Source organism: Mus pahari, chromosome 13 (assembly GCF_900095145.1).
Source record: "Mus pahari chromosome 13, PAHARI_EIJ_v1.1, whole genome shotgun sequence".
In the NCBI taxonomy this organism is placed as follows: Eukaryota; Metazoa; Chordata; class Mammalia; order Rodentia; family Muridae; genus Mus; species Mus pahari.
Window position 1 is genome coordinate 49,687,980 of NC_034602.1, and position 23,223 is coordinate 49,711,202.

General features: G+C 34.8%; 1 protein-coding gene across 6 annotated transcripts in view; it reads left to right on the top strand.

Annotated features, from left to right (window-relative positions):
* The window catches only part of Pcdh7 (protocadherin 7), a 407,766-nt gene that overhangs the window by 203,192 nt on the left and 181,351 nt on the right, over window positions 1-23,223 (top strand). For 2 of the 6 annotated variants that reach the window (XM_021210173.2, XM_029545029.1), the window contains exon 3: window positions 23,091-23,186. The exons of the other annotated variants lie outside the window; for them this stretch is intronic. In XM_021210173.2, the coding sequence (XP_021065832.1) occupies window positions 23,091-23,179 (89 nt within the window). In that variant the 3' untranslated portion in view covers window positions 23,180-23,186. The remainder of the gene's footprint in view (window positions 1-23,090; window positions 23,187-23,223) is intronic. 6 annotated transcript variants of the gene reach the window in all.

Genomic DNA, 23,223 nt, shown 5'->3' on the forward strand with positions numbered 1-23,223 from the left:
AGAGAGAGAGAGAGAGAGAGAGAGAGAGAGAGAGAGAATCGTGAGAGAGAGAGAGAATCGTGAGAGAGAGAGAGAATCGTTTAGGGCTAAATATTCATTGAAATTTTTAGAAGTTAATATTCACATAATTGGCAGTAGAAACCAGATTTAGACCTACACTACAGAACAAATTAATTGTATGTCTGTGTTATCTCCTTGCTTATAAAAATGGCCAATACTAAGCAGGTTTATTCTACCAATAAACCAATACATTTAATAAGGCCCTGTTAAGAGTATTTTTATGTCACCCCTCTCTTCAGAAGACCAATTACATTTCCCGGGCTAAGCTCGTGAATGGATTATATTATAGCAGATCAGATATGCCTATTTTCTTAAGGGAAAAAAAAATCACAACTTCATTCTTTGTGTTTCTTGGAAGTTATTTTTGCATTGTGACACATTCCACCCTTATCTACAATTTGGAGAGGTAGTTTGTTTGTTTTAAATTCTTGATTTGCTTAAGTGTTGCCTTATTCTTGCAGGCAGAGTTTTCATATTGGGTCTTATTATCTTGTTTGCATTTTTATTACTGTCCAGAAAATATGATTAACTTTCTATTAAATATGTGAGACAATGCAGATTTAAATGCCTCCTCCAAACAACCTTTTACCATTTATATGTAGCAGTGTCAAGGAAAATGACCTTTTATACTATATGTGTTCAAATGAAAAGTATGTCAAGCCTAAAGTTACTTCAGAAATAAACGTATCATAAAATCTGCCACAAGCTGCTTCAAAATCTGCAGGGTTTCTTATTTTGAAACATGTCTTTCCATCTTTATTTTAATATCTGCTATAAAATGGTCACCATCTACTTTGGTGAGATCCCTCGAGACAAATATATGACCTACAACATGCACATGGCTCTGAGATTGCATTGCTCTGAGTTACAGTTTCTTTTCCTGAATTGCGTGTATTGTTTCTCTTCTGTGTGAGGCCATATGCCACGAAACCCGAACCCCCAGAGAAAGTTCATAGATGTTATAGTGGAAACTCTGTACAAGTCCAGAATTTGGAATGTTGTGAGAATTCAGAGCTAAATACAACCATTGATTGTGAGTAAAGCATTTGGTCTACTGAATTCCAATTCCAGAGCCTAAGGGGAATACTCTTTCTTTGCTTTCTACATCCTTAAATATTGTGAGATAGAATTTGGTGAAAATAATTAAATGTGTAAAAACAATAAAAAAAAGAGTTAATGTTATAAGTAATATAGGATGTATGATATATCGGGAGTATGGAAAATTGTATTTATACCTTGAATGTTTATATGTATATACTTATATGAGTGTATACATGTATATACATATACATACACATGCATATACATGTTAGAAGAAATGGAAGAAAACTTTTAAGCAACTTGTTGCAGATTCTACTATGTGCTTATTTCTAAGACATCTTTTTTTGTTTGTTAGTTTTCGAGACAGGGTTTCCCTGAATATCCCTGGCTGTCCTGGAACTCACATTGTAGACCAGGCTGGTCTTGAACTCAGAAATCCACCTGCCTCTGCCTGCCAAGTTCTGGGATTAAAGGTGTGTGCCACCACCGCCCAGCTCTAAGACATCTTTATGTTTGTCATAGTTTTCATTTGAACACATATATTATAAAAGGTTATTTTTCTTTAGACTGTTACATATTAGCAGTGTCTGTTTGGGGGAGACCTTTAAATCTACATGTGTTATAAGTATTCTCTCACACTTTTAATACAGTCTTAACACACACACACACACACACACACATATACATACACATACACATATATATATATACAACACACATATACACAACAAATATATGTGTACAGGATATATTATATAAATGAGTATGGAATCTGATACAGAATTTTAGGAAATATTAAGTGATACTAAAATAGCAATGGGGTGGGCAAGATATTTATTTATAGACTAAAAAGTGGGTAGATTTTGCTGATATTAGTGGAAGTTAGATGACTACCAAAATTGGAATCAAGAAGTATAACGTAAGTACATATTTGAGAAATTCTAAGATGGTGTTTTCAAAGGCAACCCACTAAGTGTATTGTTTTACATCAGTATTAATGAACTGATGTCTAGACTTATCAAGTCATGCTCTCAATTCAAGCTGTTTTTGAAAGGAAGGTTTTCAGCAACGTCTGAAACTTCTAGCAAACCACTTCTGCTGTCTTTTCTTAAATGCTATGAATTTTTTTCACCAAAACTTGTTTTGGTCTTCTCTGAGGACTTTTATATATTATTTTATTTTGCTATGCTTAAAATGTGTCCATTTCACAGAGTTGTAACTAAAAGAATATTTGAATTTTTACATTTTTGGGGTGGTCGAATCAGTGAGAACATTGCCATGGTCATAATCAAAGCATTGGGTATTGGGATTCCAAGATCCTTGATACTGCAATAGTGAATAGTGTGAAATAATTTCATTAGAACCACACAAGAAGTGTGCGTCAGAACAGAAAACCATGAAAATTGTAATGTATTGGGAAATACATTTGAACCATGTAGCACAAAGTTTGTCTAAGAGTGTCACGTTTCGTACATACATAAGACCACAAAAGTGTGACGCCTTTACTGAATGTGGGGACCCCCTCAGAAGAAAGTCCTTCCGTTGTGTGAAGACTTCCTAATAATGATTTCGCAGGAGGTTGACCCTTTTTATTTTGTGCTATCTATGCAAATGCCATCACCAAAGCTACATGTTTTCTCTGTGTTCACTGTTGCCTTGTAGGATTTCATGAAAGAGGATTATATTGGTGAAATACCTCCTATAGCTCAATGGGTTTACTATAATAATCATTATGTAATAAATTCTCAGGAAAAAAATGGGAACTGATGAGGATTTGTTTCTTTTTTATCTATAGATATATCCATTATTTGGCTATATCTAGAACAGGATATGCTCTCTTCATTGACTTGGAGCAGTGACAACAGTATGTAAGATTATAGTACAGAAAACTGTATCAAGAATTATTTTTCTTGGTACAATCAAGAATTATTTTTCTTGATACATAAAACATGCTTCTATCATAGCCCCAGAGTTAGAGCCAAATATGGTACCTAATTCTTTGTTTGTTTGTTTTGTTTTGTTTTGTTTTGTTTTGAGACAGGGTTTCTCTGTATAACCCTGGCTATCCTACAACTCACTTTGTAGACCAGGCTGGCCTCGAACTCAGAAATCTGCCTGCCTCTGCCTCCCAAGTGCTGGGATTAAAGGCATATGCCACCACTGCCCGGCATGGTATGTAATTCTTAGCAATAAGAGTGTAGTGTCAAATTGCAATAGTGGTTCAATAAATTTAGAACAAGGGAATCTCCCTTTAATTCCAAAAGCAATATCCTTTACTTAAGAGACCTTGGGAAATCAGTAGACTCCCTAAGTACTCCATGATGAGGATGAACAGACCCATGGGGCCTGACTGGGCCTTTAGAAGAATCTCTCTGGACAAAGAGCTCTGAACACTAAGTACTTACAATTCTTCCATTTAGTACCCTTATCAATACTAGGTTCTAACAGAATTCCATTTCTCTAATTAGAGACCATTTTCATTCCTCCTTAGGCTTTAATCTCTTAAGGTCATGGTCCTCAACCATCCTAATGCTTTGTATTACCTTTTAATACAGTTGCTTATGTTGTGGGGCCACCCAACCATAAAATTTTTCATTGCTAACTCAAAACTTCTTTTGCTACTCTTATAAATTGTAATGTAATATCTACTATGCAATTTATCTGATATATGAACCCAAAGAAAACCCATAGGTTGAGAACGACTTCATAACCTTAAGGGATTTGCACAGTCTTTCTTTAAAATTACAAATGTTCCCAACATTACCTTCAGGAACATTTGTATAATAAAACCATGTAACTTCATGCACCTTGTTATATTCAGTCAAATGTCTTTTCAGAACCTTACTACTCAAGAATAATACTTTAATGCTTTATCTGCCTAGGCGATGCTGCTATTCCCATTATAAAGAACTATCTCTTAGTTTGGTAAATAGGTGACCCTATAAGCATTACTGTGGTTTTTACCTGTAACAAAATGCCTTCAATTTACCAAACTGAAGAAAATTGGTTCCCAAGGCCCCATCTTTCTCTTCACATGAACTGAAGCACTGCTGAGGATACATCACTTTTGAACGAGTGGCAGGAAGCAGCATGCTCACTCGCAAGCATATTTTTATCTGAGATCTTCCCATTCAGCTCGCTGCCCTTTATGCAATGTGATCAATTGCGTTCAGCCCTCACCATTTCTCTGAAAATTCAATTTTGAGAGCTTCCGCTAGTTTCCTGGACAACCTGGGTTCATCTCGTTCTCCAAGAATAATGAAGATCTGAAATTTAATTCTAGCCAATTTCAGGCCTCGCCTGTTCTCCTCTTCTTTTTTGAAATCAAGTCCACGTGCTTTTCCTTCTCAGCCCCTGTCTCAGTGTTCTGTGTGTCCTTAGGGTCAAGTAACCATTAAATTAGTTCTATCAGTTGTCCCATGGGTTTATGGATACTCAGTTGTATTTTCTTAAGTGGCCACTATTTTGTTATAGTGCAAAGAAAACACAACTCTTGAGTAAATTATTCTGCTTTTGGTATTTTCATGTTTTTCTTTTTTTTAAAAGGTGAAATATATTACTGGCTTTAGAGTAATGAAAGGCCCTAGATACATCTGATACTCATTTCATTTCTCAAGGAAAGTTGAGGACTTTCCCGGAGTCTGGGACTCAGCTTCACTCTCCCTCTAGTGAACATATTCTTTTGTCTCAATAACTGAATTCACAAACCCCTTGATCTTTGGCTTTTGGGAATTGAATGATTTTTTCTCTATCAAAAGTCATTATATTTATTTTATTTCAGACTATTATATTTCCTTTTGTACACCTTCTAGAAATTAACATATCTTTTAAAGGTCTTTTATATTATAACTTAAATTCTACCATCTCACAAATTACAATTTATCATACCTGAATGCAAACAATTAAGTCTTGAGCTATAGCTTGAACCGCATCAACCTGAGCAAGAGATGTTGGATAAATTTTTGTCTCATTTCCCTGGTTATGGTTGTAAAACTATGACTGTCATTTTCTCAGCTACCTCCATGAGCTGTTATACAATTATATACGAACATGCATGCACGCACACATGCATGCACACACGTACACACACACACATTTACACTCACATGTACACACGTATACTCACAAACACAAATTGTAACTAAGCATTATTACAATATCATTAATTAAATGCTTATTTGTCTACATAGTTGTTAAAACTCATTCTTGAATATACTAGACTTGTAATATTAAATATAAAAATTTTCAAATGTTCACTGTCATTTAAGTTATCTAAGAATGTGAGTTTTCTCTTGGCCCTGTTAAATCCTCTCTTGGATTCCAATGCTCTGTTTTCAGAACACATGAATTTTATTTGCTGTGTGCAAATTCCAGTATATTTATCACAAATATAATTGTATGAAAACAACAGAAAAAAAAATCATTGCAGTGTCAGGTTTGTTTTCTACCAGTCAAATGGCCTTTCATTCAAGAGGCCTGTATATGTTTTACTATATTTATTGATAAAGAATAGTAATTGGAAAAAATGAGTATCTAACAAGACATTGTTAATAATAATGATAATAATGAAAGACACTGGTCAATATCTACCAAGGATCATCAGTGTCAGAACAAGAATAGCTCTTGAAGGCATTACATACAGTACCAGACCGTAGTGACAGAAAGTAAAGCCCTGTAATGATCATGCCCAATGTCAGAAGATAAAATCTGCCAATTACGCACCCATTCACAGCTCTTATTCAGATACTTGAAATTGCTAATTAAGCCAAATACATTTATCAACCCAAATTCAACTTTTTTGTGGCATTTGAGATCATTTTAAGAGCACGGTGCAAAACAACCAATTATAATACAGTTCAAGCATAAAAGAATAGAGCAACCCAGTCATTGGAAGTGTCTCTTATGTCAGAGACAAGTGAATTAGAAATCCATTCACTCATCTTCCTACACACATGGGAAACTACCAGAAATGAATAGCAAGTAGTTTATAAGAAAAAAAAAAAAAGGAACATCAGCCTTATATTAAGGAAAATATCAACAGCATAAGAAAAATTACAATAATAAACTAATGATTTATTGTACATAATCACCTACTAAGGAGTATTACTCATCCACCTGTTTATGGACTCACTCTCATAAAATTTCAATAATCTATATTTGCCCATGAAATGTAGATATGTAAAAATAATACTTAGTAATTGTAGGTATTTAAACCATACTAGAGGTTATTAATTTTGTGCTATTTTTTTTCTAGATTCAAATGACTACATTTGTATTATCTTATTCAATGAATAAAATATTTAACACAATCAATATTTTAAGGTTCACTTTTATTTTATGAATTTAAAGGTTTTTCTACACTTATGTATGCATTGCATGTGCATGCATATGTTTCCCAAAAGAGGGGCATCAAAGTCACTAAATAAAAGGTATTGAAGTTATGAGCCACCTTGTGGGTGCTGAGAATTGAACCCAGGTCCCCTGAAAGGACAAATAATACACTTAACAACTAAGCCACTTCTTCACCTCCAAGTTATTTCTACTTTAAAAACACATTAAATATGAAAATAGCTTTTGTGCTATATGTAGTATATCTTTATTTGTTTAGTTCTCAGCAAACCACTTGCTCTCTTGTTTCCTTATTGTATAACACAGCAATAACTTTATGACTGTCATTCTTTGCACAGAATTGTTCTTAGGTATTGGTTTACTAGAAAGCTTAGTGAGTCCTGTCTAGTGGCACATACCTGTTTTCCCAGGCTTGGGACATGTTCAAAGACCAGTTATTTTTGTGTGACACAAGTTTTGTGAACTATAAAGCAAGTTTAGGCAAGTCAGGTCTCTGTATTGATAACCTTTCTCAACAAACCAAACAACAAACCAATCTCAAAAATAAAATGCATAACAAAAGAACATATAGCATATTCTTTCAGCCTTTTGTACAGAGCAATCTCTTCTCTTATCATCATGAACCAGTCAGACTATGGTGTTGACATGAGTCAAGTATTGATGTCACTAAGACAAAAAGAGACTAATAAATGTGTTTGTCTTTTTGCTAATCCCATTTGCTAATGATTTCAGAATAATAGGTTAATAGAAATTACCTCAAATAGGGTAAGAATGAATGTCAGCTTAATATTCATGTCTTCAATTTGATGGTTCACTTTCATTGGTAATTTATACATATATACATACAGTCAGACATAGCCATGCAAACACACATGGAGGGGGTGTGTGGTGAGATTGCCTAACAATTTATAAGGACCCTTGAAATTAACACATTAAGAATCAATTTCTGAATTTGGTTCTTGGACTAAACAATTCCCTTTCATTTGGGAAAACCATTCAGTGAAGTAAGTAAGTTATTTAATACATTTAGCATTTTGTGGTGAAGCTGAAAATTTCAAATCAGGTGAAAAATCATCTAGTTTTATAAAATTAAAGATTTTTCTGACAAATTTCTCTTTATAAATTTAGTAAAAATATTTCATATGCAAATCACTGCCTTAAAAATGCTAGATAAGGGCTGGAGAGATGGCTCAGTGGTTAAGAGCACTGACTGTTCTTCTGAAGGTCCTGAGTTCAAATCCCAGCAGCCACATGGTGGCTCACAACCATCTGTAACAAGATCTGATGCCCTCTTCTGGAGTGTCTGAAGACAACTACAGTGTACTTACATATAATAAATAAATAAATCTTTGGAAAAAATGATAGATAAGCCATACCTTTTTTATCATACATGATTAAATTAGAAAATATATTTGTTTTGGTGATTATTTATGGATGGACTGCCCTACCTGGGAATCCATCCCATAAACAACCACCAAAACCAGACACTATTATGGATGCCAACAGGTGCTTGCTGACAGGAGCTTGATATAGTTGTCTCCTGTGAAGCTTTGCCAGTACCTGAAAAATACAGAAAAGGTTGCTCACAGCCATCCATTGGACAGAGCAAAGGGTCCCCAATGAGGACTAGAGAAAGTATCCAAGGAACTGAAGGGGTTTGAAGCCCCATAGGAGGAACAACAATATAAACTAACCAGTACCCCCAGAGCTCCCTAGGACTAAACCACCAACCAAAGAGTACTGGTGGAACTCATGGCTCTAGATGCATATGTAGCAGAGGATGGCCTAGTTGGTCATCAACAGGAGGAGAGGCCCTTGGTTCTGTGAAGGTTATATGTCCCAGTATAGGGGACTGGCTGGGCCAGGATGCAGGAGTGGGTGGGTTGTGAGCAAGGGGGGAGGGGAAGGATGGGGGGTTTTGGAGGGGGAAACTAGGAAACAGGATAAAATTTGAAATGAAAATAAAGAAAATATCTAATAAAAAATAAAATAAAATAAAAGTTCTTGAAAAAAAAAAAAAGAAAATGAATTTGTTTTAAGACATGGACACACACCCAGCATAACTTCCTCACTCTCCAGATAATACTTGCTTTAATTATACCTACCAACAATCTAAATTATTAGACTTGCTTAAACTTGCTTTTGCTACGAAGGTTCATTAACTATAGTATCCAGTTCTAATGAAATGAAAAGTATTTCAAATATCCATCCTGAAGAGATGGAAAGGGGATACGTATGATGTACACAGAAAAAAGAAATGTTTCCTCATTCTTACCTTTGTATCTTATTGAATCCTTCAATAATTACAAACATCTATGCCTTACAAAAACATATTCATAATTCATTGGAGCTAGCATTTAAGATGTTTAATTTTCCCTTCTAAAGGAAGAAAAAATTTAAATTATAGGTAGAAAAAAATACATTAAAAACCTTTAACCTATAGGATTACATATTTTGGAGGAAAGCACATGCAGAAACAGTGTGTGTTGCAGAGAGGTTCAGGTCGATTCCACTGAGAAATTGGCATAGCAGGTTTATTCCTAATTGACCCACTCATTAAGTAGCTCTCAGCCCCCATCTGTCCCTGCTGCTCTTTTGTCATCATCACATATATCTTCCCATTAGTGGAAAGGTTTTCATTTTCCTCCTGGGTAGGAGGCAGAGCATCTCTGAATTGCTGGGGTCTGTTCCCAACTTCATCAAGAGAAGAGAACAGAAAACACAATGTAGCTACATGGCAAGATGCCTGCCTCTGAGATCTTTTCATTTGAGTAGATGGAGAAATATTGATACATGTTATTGCACAGACACACTTTCTTACTAAGCAAAGGTTACTGCCATTGATTCCCAAGAGTGAAAGGGTCATTTTAAAATAATTTTTGCCCTTCATTTAGCTGCAAATGGACTTTGATTGGGATTTATGAACTACATAGCTGTACCTGATATGCGTTATTCCTTTTTGGGAAATATTTGTCTTATGGCATACCATGTAGAGAATTTGCCTTTTAAGTTAATATTTAGTTTTGATATGTATTTTGAAATTTATGGATGAATTTTAAGAAGACAGAGCACTGCATTGCTCACTGTCAAACTACTCATATATATGTACAAACATACATATGTACACATGCACACACACATGGGCGCTAGTGCATGTGCACAAACACATCTCAGGTCAACAGACTAGACTAAGCATGTAAGAAAATATTTTAGAAATAATTTGAGTAAAAAATTATATGTTCAAGGATTTTGGAAGTAATCAGCTAAAGTCAAGATTTCAAACACAGCAGACATGGTAGTCTCCTACCATATGGAACATTGCATATTTAAAGATTGTAATATTCCCTACAGAAAACATATTTCTATTAAATTGTAGTTAGAAATTTGTAATGTATGTACCTTGAAAACAATTATCTTTTCTTAGTATTTAAAAACTAACACAGTGTATAACAAAATCCTTTAGCTAAAATGCTAATGAAATCTTTGCATATTCTAGCATATTTTCCTACTTCAAAGGGTATTTTTGCCCATCAAGTTTAAGATGTGACATTGTATGTTTGAAAATAAGGCTATATTGTAGTATGTAAAATATTGCTTCAGGGTTATTTCATTGGATTATATCAACACTTTTTCATTTTAAGATATGTTTTATATCTGATACTCCTGTTTTGATATCTTTTTTCTTAAATACTAGCTTATGAAAGTACTCAGACTTAGCAGAGTCATGTGGACTGGTCTCAGAAACAGCAACAAAGCCTCCATGTATTCAGGAAGATGTGTATACAGTTGGTATTTCTAGTTGCTGTTGAAAGCCTGCGATAATCCAGTGTAAATGTACTGATCATTCATCATACTATTTCTGTATTGTGGCATATTAGGCTTCTTATGCTCTTTTTCTTAGCCCTGGAAGCCATCCATCGCTGTCCTTGGCTTCTGCCATGGTTGCTATAATAAAGCCTTTTGGATTTTCCTCGTAATAATCCTTCATGGATACAAATCAAGATAGACCCAACTGCTCACTGAATTCTATTTAATAGTGAATTGTATTCTTGGGAAACGGCAGCAGTTATTTTTCTATGGAGGTAAGGATTTGATGTGGAAATAGTACTTAGTTATTTATACCATTGCACTGTCTCATCGCCCAGACTAAGAAAATTGCTCCATAAAATACTTGGTAATGTAAATGTGAGAATGAAAGTTATATATTGTATGATTTATTGAAGTTGTGGCTTGTAGGAACATGAGCATCTCTGTAAAGGAATCTAATACACATGTTGGCTAATATGCCAGTGATGCCTAGTAAAAATGGATGCTGCTGTAATATCTGCAAAGCAGCTACCTGTCCAGATTTATGCCCTTGGCATTTGTAATCATGCATGGCCTGGCTGTGCAAATCTGAATTTGATGTAGGGAAATTTAAAATAAGCATTTATTTCTGAGGCATTTTTCTTTCACAGCAGATTCCATTCTATACATATATTACCTTTTTCATTTCCCCGTCCACTTCTGAAATTGAAAAGAAATAGATTTGTCTGTTTAGAGGAGGGCCTTTAATTGTATTCACAACACAGTAAACCTAGGTCAAAGTTCATGATATGACCTGGAATCTGAGTCTACTAACTGCCACAGCCAGTTTGGTTTGACAAATAACAGGACTCAATATTCTCGATGAATTTAATTATTGAAATGTGTTTAAATTAACTTGTTTTCTACCTGTTTTCTACTTGAGAGGTAGTAACATTTGAAGAGATTGAGAGATGATAATTAAGAAAACTTAGAAAGAAGTAAGGGAGAAGAAGAAATTGATATGTCTATTTTTAGGATCAGAGAGTTTGCCGTGAGAATGTGTCTCCTAGTAGCATCAGAAGCTACTCTCATTAAATCTCACCAACATGATTACCCAAACTTGAGCCGAATAAGGATCATATACATGAACATGTCCAACTGCATAGAGAAAAGCAAGCCCATGAGACTGCAACTCTGCAGAAAGAAATATAAGCAACCGAGGAATGCTCAGAATGGGAGAGATGCTCCTCTCAGGGAAGAGCGCAGCACTGGTCAAAATCTGAACCCTGACAACAGTCACAGAGGCAGTATGATACAGATGGAATACTTTTATCTAGGAATATTTATGTATACACATATATGCATTCAATAACGATAATTGAAAATCGAGCTGATCCATTTGAAAGTTTGGAGGGGTGTGGGAATAATTTGGAGAAAGAGGAAGGGAGAAATGTAATTAAATTATAATCTCAAAAAATTTAAAGTCTACTTAAAAGTCTATTAAAAATAATGAAGTAAAGTACATAGCTTAAAAAATTGTTGGACTTTTGGGAATTTATCTTCTTGCCTACATTTATTTTAGTTTCTGTCGTTGTATGTTCAACATTGAGACTGACTGAAACTTCTATTGGGTAATCTAGCATATTTGGTCTGTAAAATTTGAATTAAAAGTAGTTTTTTAAGAGTTAAACTTTTAAAGATTAAACTCATTTTAATGGTTGAGAATGTTGCTAAGTGGTAAAATACTTGCCAGGCATACACATGGGCCTTGATTTGATCCCCAAAACTTATAAATAAAAACTTTAGTGGCTATTCAAATGGAATGTTCCAAAGACTGAGGAATTTACCCACAGAATGTAAAATTTTATAAAGTTATATTTTTGAACACAGGAAAAAAAAAAGTACAACAGCAAGCCATGAAAATATTTATTGTGTGTGCATGAGGTACAAATAGAGAATTTAAAAGACAAAAATGTAGTTCCTTCTTTTACAATATTCTTAAAATAAACCCAGCTTTTTTTTTTTTTTTTTTTTTTTTTTTTACAGTGGAATTCATGTGGCATATGGCTTATTTTCACGTTCTCTCTATCCAGGAAATGCTTTACTTAACTAGAATATAAAAGAGCATGTAAGTGATGCGGGCAGATTTGGGGGAAGAATAGGACTTCCACATACATTAGTAGACCAATCTGCTGTTTATTAAATTTTCTGATCATCCACCAGTGCAGACAGCTGAATTAAATACAAAAAGATTCAGCAGTTATGCGGAAGTATGAAAACACACACACACATGGCCTCCACTCCTGCGGATCTATCATCTGTCAAATTTCTCAAGAGTATACCATATTTTATAGGCTTGAAATAAAACATTATGAATACATACATACATAATGAAAAAAAGATATATGCTTTAGGGAGCAGCATTGCCCAAATTTAGCATTTTATTTCATTTAATTTAAATTATAGTATTGAAAAGGTGTTCTTTGTGTTACTTGAATTCCACCTCTGAACATATTGTTTATCTGTTTGGGTGAATGTGAACAGGTTGAGGGGGAAATACTCTTTATTTTTTTTTTAAAAAAAGAAAAAAGTTTTAGCAAGTGTCTGAGATGCTTCATAGCCAAAGCACAACTGGTATTTTAAAAATGAATTAAAATGCATTAAGCTACAAAGAGCAGGCAGAGTATTTCAAGTGAAGGATGGAATGAACAGAATGTTATGATTCGCTCCCATTCTGCAGATCTATGAATAATCATTCCTTGAGGTTTGAAGATTATAAATAACAGGCTTGAGTGGAGTTATTTCTACTTTACAAAGGAAACCACCCATTTGGTTTTCATTTTCACTTAAGTAAACTCAAAATGGCTTTGGATGGCTTCTGCTAATTGTATCTGAGACCTAAGCCCTTTCCTACAAGGGTAGAATTTCCCAGTTGTATGAGGAGTCCTGTGTTTAAGTGGTTAAGTTGACTCAGACTTGCCAACTGCCATTTGACTTGGTTATACTCTGGTAGTAGATGCTAAGAGGAAGTAAGTAATAAAATAATAGTGGTAAAAGTGAGAAATGTCAAAAAGAAAAAGCTAAAAGCAAATTAAGCTCTAGGGATGAATGATTGGAGAAGGACATACTGACAGATTGCAAGTCTCAGCACAATAAAGGTAACTCTTAGGAGATGTCAGTTATCCTACAGCATGCTTCTAGACATGCACTCCTGAAAAATGGAAATGAAACCTCTCAGGTGGTATGTAATTGCATATCTCAAGCGACTAGTGAGTTCTAGATGGTGTACGCCATTTGGAATAAAAACATAAGCAACATGCAATCCTTACTCTTTTTGTTGGGGAGGTTCAAGACAGGGTTTCTTATAAACTTAATTGTCAATATATACAACATCAAGGTGTGAAAGATTATAAAATACTTATTTTAATTTTATATCATTTAAAAAATGCTTTTGAAAATGATTAAATGATTTATAGATATATTGGTAGGATGGACAGTATATGTATGTATGTATATATGTATATATGAATATATGTTTAAAAATGTATGTATCCAATGCCAGACCTACTAGCTTTAGGCTATATAACATGACAATGAAAAACCCAAGCTGTCTCACTCACCATATTGTCTCCTGCTATTAGGATATCAGTTTATATTGGGTACTCCGAAAAGTTTGCTGAATAAATAATGAATCAAGTAAATCTTTCTAGATCTAGGTTTTTATCTACAATTTAATTTTTTTATTTGCTTGAACTTGTGTCTATTTAATCTAACTTGAATTATGATGACGGTGAATTTACACACAATTGATAACTACCATGAAAGGTAATTAAAGGATACAGATTAATTCTAAAAATGTCCTAGACTTTTGATGAGGAGCCTAATTTACTCTTAAACACTGTTCTTGTATAACAAGTAAATCTCTACTTTCTCTTTGTTAAGTGACAAAACTAAAAACATAAATTTAATCTATATGCATATACATGTATACATACATATGTATATATGTATTATCTTTAGATTTTAAGTGCTTCTATTATCTGTGGTGCTCATGTATATATATATATATATATATATATATATATATATATATATATATATATATATGAATTGTAATTGCACAATTTCCTTAAATCTTTGCTCATCAAGGACTTTGACTACGCAATAAATTGGAGAAAAAATATATTTGCACTATCCTCATCAAATGTATAGGGCTGTAGTAATGACTGAGTGGTTAAAAACACTCTTTGTACTAGCAGAGAACTCAAATTCAGTGCCTGATGCCAACACAGCCGTTCAGAACCCAATTCAACTATATTTCCAGAAGATCTGACATCCTTCCATAACCCTCTTGGGCATCTGGCATGCAATGGTACACATGCATACATGCAAGCAAAACCACTAGTTTACAATAAAAACAAAATGAAATAATCAGAAATAAAAATGTTAAAATGCATTTGCTTTTAAAAAAGATATTTATTTTTGAATTTATGACTAATCTCATCTTGAGTAGATTGCACTTCCCATATGCAACTTATGTGCTTCTTACCCACTCTGCTTCTCATATATTTGCTTATTACTACCACAAAGACTAAAACTAAAGACTGCTGTAAGATTCATGTTTTTCTTTTAAAGTCTAAGCCATGGAAAGTTTTCATTAGGTTTTAAGCACTGCTTCTGCTATCTGTAGTATAGTGTATGTATTTCATTCTTTATTATTGAATATTCCCAACATATATCTTTAAACTTTGTTTTCTTTCTGGAATAATTGTGGTGGAGGGATAGAAGGTTTTGAGAAAGATTTGCTAATATCTGCATATAAAAATTCCCTTTCTTTGTTTTCGATATAGTGCATTTTCTGGCATCATATTCTGGCTTAAAACTCACTTATCACCATATTGAGCTTCCTTACTAATGCTTCACTTCTACAGTTTGCATTTATTTTGTTACTTTTCCTTCTCTTCCTACTGCCTCAATGTACTTTATTGGCAAAAGTTAATTTTTTTTTTTAAATTATGTGCTCACCCCTTTACATCATCCTAAGTAATTGTATCATGTGAATAAAGTATACAATGCATTCCAAACCGATCCTTTTCATTAGATCACCAATTGTCTAGCAGTGTCTTTCTCTCACTGCAGTGGTTTTGAAGTTCCATCATCTGTACCTGTTTATATTTTTTACCAACTCTTCCTTTAAGGTTTGATACAAATAATCTCTGTAGCCTTGAATATTGCATTTCTATCTTAACACGTGCTGCTTCATGTATTATCCTAACATCTGTCATCTCTCTTGCTGGAATATGGTCTCCATATACGGGGTTTATGCTACCATGATTACCAGTAAGCCCCATACTGAAGGTGCATTGACTGTACGGTTTCAGATTATGGTCTCATATCTTCAAGATCCATTCCATGTTTCATGATAATATTGGGATTTATACTCTGAACTCTTATTCGCTCATACTTAAGAGAAGTTGTCTGAAACTGTAATTTTAATTTTTTTTCATTCCAGAGAGTTCTCTCCTCTGCTCATTCAGTGACCCGACTCTCTGACATTGCAACACACTAAATAAAGCATAGATATACAATTTCATCATTCTTGTTCCATAATAGTCATTAAGAGTTGTGCAAAACATACAACAATGTCATGCATATTGTGTCTTAAAATATGGAAATGTTTCATAAAATATCTGTCAGCACATACACCATTCATCATGGCTATTTTAAACACACTTATAATTGTTACACTTGTACTATTTTAATTTCAGAGTAGAGTGAATGTTGATGACTACACCCCCAGATAAGCACAAACACTTTGCACAGTGTTATTCCTGAAGTGTACAAGGGTCATGAGACCTATGCATTTGAGGCTTACTCATTAGAGCATCACCTAGAACACTGAGTGGTGAAGAAACCTTGAAAACTCAAACAGAATTATCAAACTTCTGATATACTCAGTGATAGAGACATTGAATGTATAGGCAAGATCATAGATACTCTTATATTTACCTTTTAGAATAATACCAAGTATATGGTAATCCACCGTTAAAATGTAATTTACTTTGGAAAAGCATGTTATTGTTTTCATTGAATAAAATCACATATGAATTAAAATGAATTAGCAGGTAAACTTGACTCACGACATTGAATAAATTATAAGCAAGTGCTTGATTATCAGTTTTGTGTAAAGGAGGGGGAGCCATGACATTTTACATGTACATTTCTAAATTTTTCAAAAACATATATTTAAAACATTAAAAAGTTGAAACTGAGTGAAATTAGATAACTTTTATTTCCTTTTATTGAAACAAGATTTTTTTTCCCTCATAACTATATCGTAATTACTGTTCGCCTCTCATACCCCTCTCAGTTCCTCCCCGTGTGCCTTTTCAATTGGATGCATTCCTTGTCTGTCTCTTATTAGAAAACAGACAGGCAAGTCACACATTTTCCTATTTATTTATTCATTCATTCATTCATTTGTTCGTTCATTCATTAATTCACTCACTTTACAGTTTGCAGCCTTTCCTACAAGGCTCTTCCCTTTATCCTTCCTCCCCTCACATCTGAGAAGGGAGCGGCCCCACAAAGCACCACCTCTCTTGGAACCTCAAGTCAATGCAGGACTAGGCACATCCTTTCCCACAGAAGCCAGACAAGATAGCCGAGTTACCGAGGGGAGTAGGATCCATAGGTAGGCAACGGAGTCAGGGTAAGTCCCACTGCAGTTCTTGGAGGACCCGCATGAAGACCTAGCTGCACGTTTACTACCGATGTGCGGCAACTCTGGGTCCAGCCGTTGTATGCTCTTTGGCTGGTGGTTCAGTCTCTTAGAAGCCCCAAGAGTCGAAGATAGTTGACTCTGTTGGTCTTCTTGTGGAGTTTCTATCCCCTCCGGGTTCCTCAATTCTTCCCCCAAACCTTCCAGGAGACTTCCTGAACTCAGCCTAATGTTCAACTGTGGGTATCCATCTGTTGCAGTCAGCTGTTGAGCAGAGTCTCTCAGAGGACAGTTATGTTAGGGCTCTTGTCTGTGAATTCAGGCTAACAGATATATATTTAAAGCCAGCACTCCAGAGGGAGAGCCAGGAGGATCTGTGAGTTTGAGGGCAGTCTAGTCTACATAGCAAGTACCAGGACTCCAGGACTGCAAGGACTATATGGAGGTAGAGAAACCCCAAAATGAAAAAAACAAAAGAACAACAATAAAAACAAGAACAGGCTTCTGAGAGATAATAATAAAATATAATATAATAAAAATAATAAGATGAAACAGAAAGTAAATATTGGAATGAGATAAAATAGAAGGAAAAGAGTTTAGGAGAAGGCACAGGAAACAGACCCACTTCTTTGTACACTCAGGAATCCCATAAAAACCAATAAACCGGAAGGCATAGTATATATACAAAGGACCTGATGCAGACCTATGCACCAGGTTTTAGAATGTTTTTTTTTTTTTGAGCCGAATCTTCAAATATTAATAAAGACATTATTGAAGAAAATGTTATCAAAATAATTCTCAGATTTTGCACATGACAGCACTCCAGATATCATAATAAAAATTAAACTTGAAGAAATCATGCATGATTTTAAAGAGAATTGATGAAGAACATTTTTAGGTAAGTAAAAGAGAATAGTGAGTGTTTTTCTTCTGGAGTCAATTTTCACCATCATATTGCTAACATTAAATTATAACACTTTGAGTTTTCATGTATGTGCATATCTATATAGTAATCTCAAATCTAATTGTAATCCAATTTAGAAATAGTGGCTAAGGATTACACCTAAATAGAACAATGTTTCTAGTATCATCAGAGGACAATTGTTTTATTAAATTATTTTTATTAATCTTACTGTATAAAACGAAATACTTATAGATTTTTGTTGACATTAATCTTTGCAATTTATTGCTTGGAAGCTCAAGACCCTGATGTACTGTATCTCAGAACTGTAGCAATGCCATTAACCTTTTCCTAAAAACTGAGCTAAAAATAGTATTATAATCCACAGTTCTTTTGTCTCCTTCACAATTTTTACTGGTTTTAAACAAGCTTCAAATGGTACAGAAATGATGATCATTTTCTTATTTTTTTCAATTATTTCATTAGATATTTTCTTCATTTACAATTCAAATGCTATCCCAAAAGTCCCTTATACCCTCTCCCCCTACCCTGCTCTCCAACACACTCACTCCTGCTTCCTGGCCCTGGTATTTCCCTGTCCTGGGGAATATAATCCTTGCAAGACCAAGGGCCTCTCCTCCCAATGATGGCCTATTAGGCCATCTTCTGCTACATATGCANCTAGAGACATGAGCTCAGGGAGTACTGGTTAGTTCATATTGCTGTTCCTCCTATAGGGTTACAGACCCCTTCTGCTCCTTGGGTACTTTCTCTAGCTCCTCCATTGGGGGCCCTGAGTTCCATCCAATAGATGACTGAGCATCCACTTCTGTATTTTCTTTACATTTACTTTTGATATAAGTTTCTTCTAAATGGTTTCAGAAGTTCAATACTGCATTATAACTTTATCTAAGACTTAATAATTATACATTTTATCATGTAAAATACTGTCTATTCCTTTCAAAATTCAAATCTGCCAATGTCACCCTGGTGACAACTAGTCTCTAGTATTCTTCCAAGTGACACACTGTCCCACCACTTAAAAAAGTTCTGAGTCTCTTTACCTCTCTGGTGGCATTTGTTGTCACTAAACACAGCTCTTAATCTCACTGTCAAAGAGAATGAAATTTGTTAGTGCAGCCTCTCGACACTTTAGCGCTACCTAGATACAGATACTAGCATTATTTTTTAAGACATTTAGACAACTGTAATAACAATATTATTCATCAAATATTAACAAGGCATAAGAAAAATAATATCCCCAAATAATGTATTGCCTAAAGTCTTCCCTAACAGAAAGAATACGCTGGGTAGTTTAAAAGTGTCGGTGACCAATTGCTCTGGAGATTCCGTCAGACCCAGAGCTGAAACAGCTGTTTTCCAATTCTTTCAGGAAATTTATTTTACAGGCTTGATCACCAAAAGGGTCAGGAAAGTAATGCTGCTTTCTAGAATCTGTAAGATTTTCCCGTGTGTCTTTATTTCAGATCTACCAGGCTCTTAGAAAGCATTGCGAGAATTAAATAGCGTACAGGTCTTTCAGAGACTAAAACATATCCTTCTCCCATCATATTCAGTATGTCTTCTTACACCCCACCCATACCTCCAATGATTTTCTGGTCAAAAAACCCACAATGGCTGACAGAATGACATCGTTTCCCTAGCATTGTGTATTCAAGCTTCCTTGACTGCAACGTGTTTTTATTTTCAATCCAACCCTTCGTCCTTATTCTGCTCAATATTTAAAAGGAGGCTCAGTATATGTATTATGAATCACTTTTCTTTTAACACCTTAATCACCTTTGATGCTTTGTCCATAGTTTCCCAGAAACCAGAAAAATAACATCCATGTCCTGTTATTCTCTGAAAGTTCACCAGGGGCTTCCTGTGCTTAACTCATGAAACCTCACAACAGTCAGTAACATTATTTAACACATATAATTCTAGGTACCACGGTCATATTATTTTTTTCTGCAATAAGCGATGTGTTTATATAAAGATAAAGAGAAGAGGGGATATGTTCTATGAAAGTGTGGAGAGGTATGGAGGAAAGGGATGTCTCAGAAGGCCCATGCCAAGGCATCCCTTCCTCCTGAGGGACCAGCCACATGGAGGTATAGTACAGAATAGAATTTTTCAGGGCATGGGTAGGGGAGTTAAGAGGGTAGTAGAGGCAGAAAAGGTGGAAGGGAGAGGAGGGAAGGGGAGAGAAGAGAAGACGAGATGAGATGAGAGGAGAGGAGAGGAGAGGACAGGACAGGACAGGACAGGACAGGACAGGAGAAAGTAAAGGAGTAGAGGCCGGCCATGAGCACATGGAGAGAGGATAGAAAGGAATGGGGAAGGGTCGAGAGGACAGAGAGGGAGCAAGAAGGGAAGAGCAAGGGAGCAAGGAGGGGACAAACAGCCCCTTTTATAGTGAGTCAGGCTTACCTGACTTTTGTCAGGTAACTGTTGGATGGAGCTTAGACAGAATGCTAACAATAAGACCAGACTATTAGGCTTTCCCAAATGTTCTCCATACTACTGTATTCTGTGTGACCAAGTTCCCAACATTCTCACAAAGCATCATAAACTCTTTACTGTCGGTGCTTCTTTAAAACAACATCAACATCTCCTCTGATTTCCTGTATTCATGAAAGGGAAAACTCATCCTGTTCTTGTTGCTATGTGAATTAGTTTATGCCATCCCATTCTTCTTGTTGCCATTTTTAAGCTAGTTTGTACCAACCCTTTCTTGATGTTGCCATATGAAATCTAGGGTGTATTATTCTTCAGGAGTAAAATTTCTACTGGGATTGCCTCATGAATGCCAAAGATTTTTTTCATTAGGTTGATTCCCTACCTTCCACATATGCCATTTTTATGTCTCTTGTTCGAGAACCTTCTACATTCGTCAAAGCTATTTACGAATATTATTTTACATGACTTGGAAAGTTGTGATACAAGTTTTTCTCCGTCTTGGTGCATATGCACTTGCCACAGTTGCTTTCTTATTTCTCACTATGCAGTAAGTTTTAAATATACTATACAGATTATAGGAATCCACCATTTGAACCCTTTGGTTTTTCCTTAAACCAAAAAAAAAAAAAAAAAAAAAAGAAGAAGAAGAGGAAGAAGAAGAAGAAGAAGAAGAAGAAGAAGAAGAAGAAGAAGAAGAAGAAGAAGAAGAAGAAGAAGAAGAAGAAGAAGATTTAGTTACTTATTAAAAGCTTTCATATATTATGGATTTGTATGCAGAAAATAGTCTATTTCACCATGTTAAATGTAACTATCTGGCTGCAAACTCAGAGCATGTGCATTCTATAATATTTTTTTCTTGGCTTGCAAGATTCCCACATTTGATTCATCCAAAGATAAATGCTGATCCTAAAATAATCACTCTGGAGTATTTAAATTTATGGATAAATTGGTTTAATTTAAAATATGTAGGCTTTAATTTTGGAGAAGAGTTTAAACTTTCAAATGTTTTGTATAACATTTTTAAGTTAAATACACAACAGATAAAGTTAAGAAACATGACCAAACTTCCTAAAAAAGGCCATATCCCATCAGATAATTGAGTTTTTAATGTGGAGATATTCTTTTAATTCAACAAGCCTACATGGTACTTAAACCTCCAGAATTCTGTGATGTTAATCTTTTATGATAGCAATTAGTTTCCAGGATTTCTCAATTTACAATCTGACTAATGCTATTGCCTAAGGTTTAGGTGGTTCCTATTAAACAGACAGGAAGGTTAATCAGAAGTTTGTCAGAGCCAAAGGATGTTGAGAAACTGGAATATTTTGAGATACATTGTCTAAACAGGATCATAGAAAGATGAAAAGAATTACTAAATTCTAAACCTCAAAAGTTTTTCTGATAGCTGCTTTCCTAAACATTGGGATTAAAAGTTGAAAATACTTTTAGAAACAAGAATGCAAACACATACTTAGACAAATCCTTATCTTTATAGAAAACTTCAACAATGTTGCAGTCTTTTGGTAATAAAATACACTAAGAAACATATTTCTGTGAAGAGTTGACCTTTTTATACAAACAAAAATTAACTGTTATTTTTAATTCTTGGGACATTTATGTATCTAGTTTTATATTTTAAATTGCTGTCATAAATACATTTAAATATGCAAGTTAACTTCTGCAATGTCTAAAATGTCTTTAAATAAACAATTTAAAAGAAACACTTTAGATGAATATTTTGCATTTGAATGTAAACACAAAAAGTCTCAAAGACTTCTTTAAAAACCAAACACAAAATCTTACATGGAACAGGCCTTACACTTCACATCCAATTTTATTTCATATTCAAATAATTATTATTAAAATGCAAATAATATATCTTCTTTATTAAGCATTTCTTTTCATTTTTTCTATATAATTTTATTTGTTTAAATGTCATATGCTGTCACAATTAAAGCATGTATATAAATATAATTAAACATGAATATTTTTACAAATTTTATTAGTCGGATCTTACAGGGTTTGTGGACTCCTACTAAGTTGAATACCTTTTTCATTAATATAAGTGAAGGTATTTTGACTCCAATGTTGTGTATCCTTAGGGGAACATAACAAACAAGACCATTTTGTGTTATTATGTAGCAACTAGATAGTAACAGCAGGAAGAAGTAGCAGAATACTGATAATTGAAACAAATCTGGGTTAGGGTTTGTTATTAGTCTTGTCCTGTTACTTTTTTTCTTAACTCTACTTTTAAAAAATCTATGCCCATGTCCTAAAGTCCCTGTTGAATTAAAATGTGAAAATTAGATGTTACCTTATTTTGTCTAGCAACCAGCTGTATTCTTGGAGAATTATGGTTGCAAGTTTAGTGATGGTCATCACTCAGAAGACCTTGGTAGACCCCCATGGTGATACCTCCAATACTCTGGAGGCAGAGGCAGGCAGATCTCTGAGTTTGAGGTCAGCCCTGTCTACAGAGAGTTCCAGAACAGCCATGGCTACACAGTGAAAACCTGTAAGTAAAGAAAGAGGGAAAGAAAGAAAGGAGGGAAGGAAGGAAGGAAGGAAGGAAGGAAGGAAGGAAGGAAGGAAGGAAGGAAGGAAGGAAGGGCAAAAGAACCAGTTTATTTTTGAGATTTATACTTCTTAAGGAAGAAAAGTAGAACCTACCTTTGGACCTGGTTTTGTTGACAGAGTCTTGATGGACACCACGGGGCCGCAGCTGCTCATTTTCCCCTTACATATTTCACCATCTCCCTTCCCCAGGTGTTGCTGCCATCACTACCTTTCCCTTCCTTCCCTTTCCTCATGGCAAGACGCATGGAAGAAGAGTGCTGTTAAGGCCTCTCCATTAATCAACAGGTATGGCGGTCCTCAGCTGCCCCGCTCTGAGCTTCCC